This window comes from Trichechus manatus, unplaced genomic scaffold (genome assembly GCF_000243295.1).
Source record: "Trichechus manatus latirostris isolate Lorelei unplaced genomic scaffold, TriManLat1.0 scaffold00138, whole genome shotgun sequence".
Taxonomy (NCBI): Eukaryota; Metazoa; Chordata; class Mammalia; order Sirenia; family Trichechidae; genus Trichechus; species Trichechus manatus.
Window position 1 is genome coordinate 1,456,234 of NW_004444074.1, and position 9,504 is coordinate 1,465,737.

At 50.3% G+C, this 9,504-nt stretch overlaps 1 protein-coding gene across 1 annotated transcript in view; it reads right to left on the bottom strand.

Moving 5' to 3' along the window:
* Window positions 1-8,670: 8,670 nt before the first annotated feature.
* LOC101355039 (solute carrier family 13 member 2-like) overlaps window positions 8,671-9,504 on the bottom strand; it is a 7,844-nt gene continuing 7,010 nt past the window's right edge. The window contains exons 9-10 of the mRNA XM_012558115.1: window positions 9,347-9,484; window positions 8,671-8,835 (exon numbers count right to left, since the gene is read on the bottom strand). Of these exons, the coding sequence (XP_012413569.1) occupies window positions 8,671-8,835; window positions 9,347-9,484 (303 nt within the window). The remainder of the gene's footprint in view (window positions 8,836-9,346; window positions 9,485-9,504) is intronic.

Sequence of the window (9,504 nt, forward strand, 5' to 3'; positions counted from 1 at the left end):
CCCTGGTCTCGTTTGTCTCCTAGGTTGGTAAGTGTCTGCATCCATGTCTTCCTGTGGGTGTGTCTGTGTGCTTGTATCCAGGTTCTGTTTGTGTCATCTGTGTGTTGACAGCCTCATGCCTGTGCACATGTCTCTGGCTCTGGGTCTACAGCCCTGCTCTGTGTGTATGTCTGTGTCTATGTGGGTAGAGATGGAGATGGGTCCCCTGGTTCTGTGTCATGATCCCACTGTCACATTTTATGATCTGGAGGATGGAAACAAAAACCCTTGTGGTTGTGGCCCTCATCCTTGGTCCCTCAAAGTCCATGGAGAGAGCGGAGTGACTGGTGAGTCCTGAAGCTCTTGTACGTGGCCTCCACAACCTCCACTTGGACTCAGGTCTGGGGCTTGTCTGGGGCTCCCTAACAGCCCTCCCTGTAGCTGCCCCAAACCCCTTCCCAACTCCCTCTCACTGCTTTCTGTCATCTTCTTTGCCCCTACTCCTGTCCCCAGGCCCTGGTCATCTTTTCCCTTGCCCTCCCAAGCCCACCCAAGACCCTGTTCTGATCTCTACACCCTCCAAGCCCAAATGTATCTCCAGGGACCTAGTGGGAAATCTGCTGTCCGGCAAGGCCTGGTGTTTGGCTTCTGGCCTGAAGGTGTGGACGGATCACCTCCTCGCCACTTATTGTGTCTCATTCCTAGGAGGGAGGTCTTGAAAACCCTGGCTGGGGGATGGCGGTGGTCAGCTGGCACAAGTGTGGAGTAGGCTAAAACGTTTGGAGACTTCTTGGTCTAGGTAGGAAATGTATTGTGCTAAATATCCATTTCAGAAAAGAGGATGCTGAGGTAGGTAACAACGAACCCATTTGTGGCTGATAGCTGTGTGACCCTCCATACTTATCATTCTTAGCCTCAGTTTTCTCATTTATTAACAGGGGAAGAATACTATTCACTCATAGAGTTGTGAGGATTAAATCAAACTGTATGTTGAAAGTTCCTAGCACAATCCCTGGTGTATAGCAAAAGCTCAATAAACGTGTATGTGTCCCCTTTTCTTTTCAGCAAGCCCAGTGGTGCTAGTTAGGAAACGAGGATGTGTTGACATGCCCACCTGGGTGGTGGAATTGTCTTCTGGGTCTAGAAGAGGGGCCCCTTTCTCTGGGATTGACACTAGCAATCAATATCCTGCTCCCTTAACTTAATAATCAATGGAGTTTCATCGTGTAAAGGCAGCAGTCAGGACCTTCAAATTGTTTGCTAATTGCTCCTATTTGATGTACACTAGGCTAATTGTCATTCCTAGACTCATAGGTGTTTCCATATGGATACTCTGGGCACAGAGAGCCCTGAAAGTTGTTCGTTGGAGGCTGCTATCACTGCTATCGATCAACATATTCTGAAGGTCCTAACAAATGCAATTAGAAAAATAAATAATGGGTATAAATATTAGAAGGAAGGAGGCAAAATCTGCACTAATTAGAAACAATGTGATTGTTTATTCAGGAAATCTAAGAGAATCAAATGAACGACTATTAGAACAAATTAAAGAATTTAGTAAGGTAGTAGGATATAAAATCAAGGGCATTTCTATGTAACAACCAATTAGAAAATATAAGGGAACAAAATATCCAATTCACAGTGCTTTACAAAATACCTAGGAATAAACTTAATAAGAAATAATATAAAACGTAGATGAAGAAAACAATAAAACTTTACTGACAGACATAAAATAAAACCTGAATAGATATAAAGGCATATCATATTCCTGAACTGGAAGACTCAGTGTAATATTGTAAAGATGTCAATTCTCCTCTAAATAATCTATAAACTGAATGTAATTCAAATCAAAAACCTAATCTTTTTTTTTTTTTTTAATCTTAACATATTGATTCTAAAATTTAGGGGAAGAGTAATACATGAGAATAGCTTAGAATTTTTTGAAAAAGAAGACTAATGGGGGAATTTGCCCTGCCAGATTTCAAAAAGAACAATAAGGCTTTTGTAATTAAAATAGTGTGATTTTGGTGCAGAAATAAACAAACAAATCAATGGAAAATAATAGAGTCCAGAACAAACTTGGGTATTTGTGAGAATTGAGTATATGATGATATAAAAAAAAAAGAAAAAAACCAAACCCATTGCCGTTGAGTCGATTCTGACTCACAGCGACCCTATAGGACGGAGTAGAACTGCCCCATAGAGTTTCTAAGGAGTGCCTGCTGAATTTGAACTGCCCGTCTTTTGGTTAGCAGCTGTAGCACTTAAGAACGATGCCACCAGGGTTTCCGTATATGATAATAAAGTGTTTCAAAACAGCAGGAGTTGGGATAGTAGATTTTCAATTTGAAAGGTATAAAGTTAAATCTTACTTCATACTACACATAAAATAATTCAAAATAGATTACTCATCTGATGTAAAAATGACAACTGTGTAAATAAATAGAAGAAAATATAGAAACAAAGTATAATTATGGAGTAGAAAAGGCATTTTTCAGCATGACACTGAATCTAGAAGTCATAAAGGAAAAGGTTGACAGACTAAATAAAAATTTCTGTAGAGGAAAATATTCCAAAAACAAGTTAAAAGACAAAAAACACAACAAAACAAAAACCCCAGCTGCAACAACAAAAACAGCCTGGAGGAGAGCACTGTAATGTATTTCAAAGGGTTAGTACCCGTAATATATAAAAAATTACTCTAAATAAATAAGACAAAAAAAAGAGACAGTCTCACAGAAAAATATACAGAGGACATGAATGAGCAATTCGCAGATAAAATACAAATGGCCAATAAACAAGTGAGAAAATTTCAGCTTCATTAAAAATCAAGAAAAAACAAATTAATGCTGAGGCTGAGGGTTCCAGGGAGGCTCTGATGAGAACCACAGAAGACTGTGGTTGTTGCCTTCCCACGGAGAGTCTCTGCCTCTGATGGGTAAGATGCACTTCTCTTCCAAGACAGGATCCACCTCTGCCCCAGGAATGGGCGCAGGCTCTGGTTCTCTCTTTCCTTTAGGAAGCACCACTTCCTCATTGCATGCAGTCTGGGAGTTGAAGAAAAAACTTAGGGATTTGGGAGACTTCGAACTGAAGAGGAATTTACAAGGTCTTTCTCCTCATTCTCTGCCTCAGAGGAGGACCATCCTTTCCTACTCTTATCACACGAGCCTGTCAGAGTTCTCTCATGAATCTAGCCTCAACTCTGGCTGCTGCAGTGTTGGCTCTGTGCCCCTTGGACAGGGCTTCCATCTGGAGGTTGGGTCCCGCATGGCACAGCACTCTGATTTCCAGCCCTGCAGATGGTGCGGAGCTGGGCTTTGGCTTGGACAGGCTGTAGCTGAGTGTCTAACTGGTCTGGGGTCAAGGGAAGCTCCGCCCCTCTGGAGACTAAAGGTCAGAGCAGGTTCAGAACTGAAGAGCTCTGCCCAGGGCCGGACTGCCTTGAGTCTGCAACACCCCTGGCTGAGGATGGAAATCCCTGGGGCCAAAGTCTGCCATGCTCCAGTCCGGGGTAAGACCCTGGGGACCTGAGGGAGATGGAAGAGCATGTTCTCATCTTCAGCAGCCCCAGTGTGGAGGAGGCAGCCCGCCACCTGCACCTCACATCACGTCTGGCCATCAACTTCTGCTTATGTAGGCTAGGCTTGTCTTCTCAAAGTGAGTTCCAAGATGGAACCTGCCCTTTGCCAGGCCTTCCAAGCCTCACTTCTTGGCATGGAAGACACTTAAGAACATCTGCAGAGCAACAGGGCCCAAGCAGAGCTACCATGAGGCCTCGAGGCCCAAGAATCCCACGTCAAAGAAAGGTTGGAGGGGCCAGGGTGGGCTTCCTGGGGGAGGAGAGGCAGCTCCTCAGCTGTGGATGATGAGCACCCAGCCAGAGCTTGGAGGGTAAGTGACAGGGAAGTTGGTCTGGGAGGTCTAAGCCTGTTCTGGTTGGCTGACCCCTGGGAAATCCAGGGAGTTTCCAAGCTCAGAGCTTGGGGGAGGGGTCTGGTGGGGTGGTAGGATTATAGCAAGAGTCCTACTGGGTGGGGAGGGCTTCTCCAGTCTTGTCTTAATCCCTCCTGCTGTAGGAGGCTTAGATGTGGAAGTGAGGGCCGCAAACTCAGTGTGTGTTTGCGTGTGTGTGTGTGTGTGTGTGTGTGTGTGTGTGTGTGTTCACTGGCGTCAGTGTCTGTGTAAGCGCATGAGTACCTATATGTGAGTATCTACATTTGTGTTCCTGTGCTCACATGTGCCACGATCGGTGTGCTGTAAGTCTATGCAGCTACATATGTGATGCTGGGCGTGCCCATGCCAGTGTCTGTGTCTAAGTGTATGTGAACATCTGCATCCTTGTGAGAACACTTAGGTCTGATACCGTGTGCGCAGGCTCCGTGTTCATGTGGGTGTCCGTGAGTGATTGGGTGTATACCAGTGTCTGTGACTGTGTCCGTCTGCCTATGTGTGTCTTTCTGTGAATGACTTGGTGTGTCTGAAGGGCTACAAGTGCCAGTAAGTAACTTTGTGCACAGGTGTCCATGTGTCTGAGTGTGTGTAACTGTGTGTACACAGGTATCTATGTCTGTCCATGTGGTTATGCGTTATTTTGTGTGTACCCAAGAATCTGTGGCTCTGCGTGCATGTGATTGCCAGTCGCCATATCCTTAAGAGCAACCTTCTGAATCCTTGTCACAATCGTTCAATCAGACTGCTCCCTTCTCCCACCTCCGCCCCTGCCTCCTGGTCCCTGGGGTTGGAGGCTCACACTTTTGAGGCGCTCAGCCTCCCTGGCCCTAGCCAAACCTCATGACCATGACTAATGGGGCCCAGACTGGGGTGGAGACTGCAGGGGACACCCTCTACAGGCTGGCATCCCACCAGGAACCTCATCCATCCAAATCCTGCCCCCACCTCCCACCATGCACCCGTGGGTGTACTTGCCCTCTCCCTCCTGTATTGCTAACCCTCCCCCTTCAGGAAGCAGCCTCCCCTGAGACTTTGGAGAGTCAAGGAAGTCATAGTCTGAGCCCTCAGGGGACCTACTTTGGGGCTGAGGACCCCAACCCCTAGAGCTTCCCTTGACCTGAGACCCAGAGGTCTAGGTATGTGCATTCCAGAGAGTGAGATCAACAGCCTTGCTCCCATCTCCTCAATCTCCCTAGTAAGCTCCCCTCTTCTACCCTGCCCTGTTCCACCTTCTGGCAGGGCTCCACAGTTGCTTCCCTGGCCTCTCTGGTTGTCCTTGTTGACACCAAGGCTAGTGTTGGCCAACAGGACCTGTAAGAGAGAGAAACAAGGAAACTGACAGGACCCTAGAGGTTAGGGTCAGGGGTTGTCTTGGTTATCTAGTGCTGCTATAGTAAAATACCACAAGTGGATGGCTTAAACAAACAGAAATTTATTCTCTCACAGTGTAGTAGGCTAAAAGTCCAATTTAAGACATCAGCTACAGGGGAAGTCTTTCTCTCTCTGTCGGCTCTGGAGGAAGGTCCTTGTTGTCAATCTTCCCCTGGACTAGGAGATTCTCAGCGCAGGGACCCTGGGTCCGAAGGACACACTATCCTCCTAATACTTCTTTCTTGGTAGTATGAAGTCCTCTTGTCTCCCTGCTTGCTTCTCTCTTTTATATCTCAAAAAAGTGTAGCTCAGGACACAATCCAGTCTTGTAGATTGAGCCCTGCCTCATTAACATAATGCCACTAATTCCATCTCATCAACATTATAGAGATAGATTTACAACACATAGGAAAATCACATCAGATGACAAAATGGACGATTACACAGTACTGGAAATCATGGTCTAGCCAAGTTGACAGATATTTTGGGGGGACACAATTCAATACACGATGGGGAAAAATGAAAAACAGTAGGAATTGCCTCAGAAATCCAGGTGTATCTGCTGAATCTAAAATAACATTGGTCCAGGGAGGCCAGGACACTTACAGTAAGTCACCTGGAAAGGGGCTTTGAGGGCAGCCTTTCCAGCTTCTCTCCAGGAACAAGAAGTCCCTCTGTGATTCTGATGCATTCATTCATCCATACAATATTCACTGTGCCAGGCCTTGTGCTAGGAACTGGGGACACAGAGCTGTATCAGGCCAACTCTGTGCTCAAGTTGCTTCTGGCCTCATTGGTCTTCTCCAGCAAGTTCACTATCTCATAAGTTCTTGAGTCCCAGCAGTGCACAAATTCACCTGGTTGGAGACCCCTAAACCCCCTTGCTGCCTTCCTAGAAGCCATGGTGGAAGGGTGCAGGTACCCAGGCAGACAGGGTGCAGACCCCAGTCCCAACCGAGCCCCACCCAGCTGCTGCAGCCTGGAGTGTGTGTGCTGGAGGGCCAAGCTGCTAGGCTGTTTGTACAAGCCTGACCCAGGCTGCCAGGCTCTTCCTTCAAAGGCTGGCCCAGCCCCTGCCGCTTTATTGCCCAGCTAATGACGGTGATTAGGCCAACAGGTGCCACCTGCCCGCCTGTCCGCCCTGCTGCCTGCTAAGGAGGGTAGTTTCCAAGCAGCTGACCGAGGCCTGCCCCCCAAGCTCTGTCTGGGCACCCACCACAGATGAGCCCTCCAGCCTTGGGAGGCCTGCATCCACCTCCTCCCCCAAGAAGCTAGGAACAGCCCAGTCCTCATCCCCTGGGGCTGCTGTGTGACCTCAGCCCACACCTGCCTCTCTCTAAGCCAGACAGACTGAACAGTGGGGAGGTAGGAGGGGAGCTGAGAACAGTGTGGGTGGGTGTGTGTGCCCCTCATGAAGCTCATCCACCTCTTCCCCAGCCAGGGTTGGACAGTGGGTACCCACACAGGGTCCAGAAGTAGACAGTCACAGAAGGGTCCTCCTTGCAGATGGGGCTGGGGTGGCTCCTTAGGAACCCACTGCATTATGGGAAAGCCATTGGGGGAGCCCCACGATTCTGGGGCCAGCCCACTGCCGTGGGGACTGACGCCTGGGGCTTTGGTGGGGGGTCCCAGGTGTGGGTCTAGGTGGGGGCTGTGATTTATGACTGTGCTTCATGAGTGAGGAATGCCAGCCTGGGGGGCCTGGGGCGGGGTGGAGCCGCTCGCCTGACACTTCTCGCTCTCCTGACACTTCTCCCTCTCCTGGATGTCTGGCGTGTCCTGTCAGGATCCCCTGTCCCCTGGGGAAGGCCATGTTCTCTGTCTCGCAGCAGCCCCCTCCCCTTGGTGCCTCCTCCTCCCCCCATTCCAGCTCCAGGAGAATTGAGCGAAGGCTCAGCCCAAGGGGGACCCCGAGTTAAACCCCTTCTGGTTTTCTCTCTTCAGGACACGAGGGTGATGGTAAATATCTCTTTTCTCCCACTGCAGCAGGAGGGAGCTGGATGAGGCTCTCGGGAACTTCCATCTAGATGAACTCAAGACTTTCGAAAGGCAGCAGCACGAGGTTATGTGCTACTGTCTACAGTGAGGGACACTTAGGCTAGACTCAAAGATGCACTTCCAGCCAGGAAGAGAAGTTGAGCTCCCAGAATGGATGATGGGTGTGGCATCATCGCCCCATCCCCTCCCCCTGCAAGATAGATGAAAACTCTGGAGTCCATGGGGGCAGGGGGTGGGTGGGGGAGGCAGAATCATCGAGAGTGGTGTCTAGCCCTGGGCTCTAAAGGCCATGCCAGTTTTGAGCCTGTTCTTGCGAGTCTCACCTGCGTTCTTCTTGCTGCAGGCTGCCATTTTGGGTGGGGGTCCATCTTTCTGGGCACCCAGCACGGGTCAGCCTGCCTCCCCCTGGTCTGGTGGGACCGGTTTTTCCAGCCGGAGGAAGGGTCGGTGAGGCATTGGCAGGGGCAGAGGGTTTTATGTAAATGTCTAGGGAGCGCTCTGGGAATGAGGAGGCCGGTTTTCCCAAAGGCACGCAGGGACTGGCAGCTCCCAATTAGCCTGGCCGGATGATGTCAGTGATACTCTCCTGGGTGGCTGCACCCACTCCGGTCGGCCTTGGCAGGGGTGCCCCACCATTACCTTCTCCCTTGGGCAGAAAGGGTGCCAAGGGGGCTGGCCTGCAGGGCAGAGGCCAGGCGCCCTCCCACTGTGCCCCCAACCTTGGGTCTGACCACATGTGGACCAGCCTGGAGAAGACTGAAAAACCACCCCAGACTCTACCAAAAAAGACTTTAATGTGGCCAATACCTGAACCCTCCGCTAAACCATGAGAGGCTGGGGAGACCTCGGAACCCTGGGCCAGTCCCAGAAACAGTTCCCATGGCTACTGCTGATAGGCCCTCTTTCCCAGCCCTTCCCAACCCCGAGTTTCTATAAATACAGTGCAAAGGGGTCTGGTCATAAAGTAGGAAAGATAAAGATCATGGATGCCAGAGAGGGTGCCGCATTGTCTGTGAACTCACGCACATGCATGAGCTGCGCACACATACACTGTCAAGCGCACACACCTCAATTGTGTGCACACACATAACGCCCCTCTCAGACACGCTCACATCACACACCACCCTCATATATATACATACATATATATACATATATACATACATGTATATACATATATACACACACTTTTCTCACACACAGGATTGCACACACATGTCTTCCTTACAGGCACATGTCCGATGATGTATACAGGGGCCTTTCTCTCAGCCATTGACCTAGGACTTGACGTTTGGGGTGTCCCCTCCTAGTTCAGAGGAAAGGGAACGCGAGTGGGTCCTTCTGGGTTTGGCCAGGCTGTTCCCTGGTCTAGGGTTGGGGCATCATGAAGCTGGGCTGGCAGTGGGCTGTGGTGTTGTCAACATGGGCCCAGGAGGGGAAGGCGTACAGGTTGAAGACGGGGTAGCCCCAGCTGTTGATGGCCAGCATGATGACCAGCACCCCGATGATGTTGAGCAGGAATCCCGTCCGGGCCTGGTGTGAGGAGAGTCAGTTGGACTTTGCAGGTGCTGAGCTGAGCCGGCACTCAACCCTCAAGCATTCTGGGGAGCTCTGGAGCCCTCCCACTAGCCACATTCTCCCTGGGAAGTCCCCCCTTGGTATAACTTGCATCACTAGGCAATGTCCCTGGCCCTTGCTTGACTCCCAGTGCTAACAGGAAAAAGGGAGGCTCTTTGTGAGCTTACAGGGCCCTGAGCCTTGTTCTCTCTGAGCCTACCTCCCTGGTTGTGGGTGCCTGACCCCTTAGAGTTGCCTCCATATTCCTCACCTCCTTCCCTCCCTCTCACATGCCTAGGGCAGGGAGGAGCCCTAAAGATGTCCCAGCTGAGGGGTAATGTCCCAACTGCTGCCTGCAGTCCCCCTAATCCAGGGCCCACTCTCAGCTCTGAGAATCTCAGTGGTTTTAGGCTGCTTTGTGGTCCACCAAGCTGAAGAGACAGAGCAGGAAGGAGTGCTGAGGTCTTCAGCCCTCCTTGCCACTCACCATATCAGACACTTCGAGGCCCCCGAAGGAGAAGACAATGGCATTGGGTGGGGTGGCCACAGGCAGCATGAAGGCCAGGGAGGAAGCTAGAGTGCAGGGCAGCATGACATAGAGCGGGTGGAGGCAGATGGCCTGAGCCTGCAGGGGGAGAGGCGGGG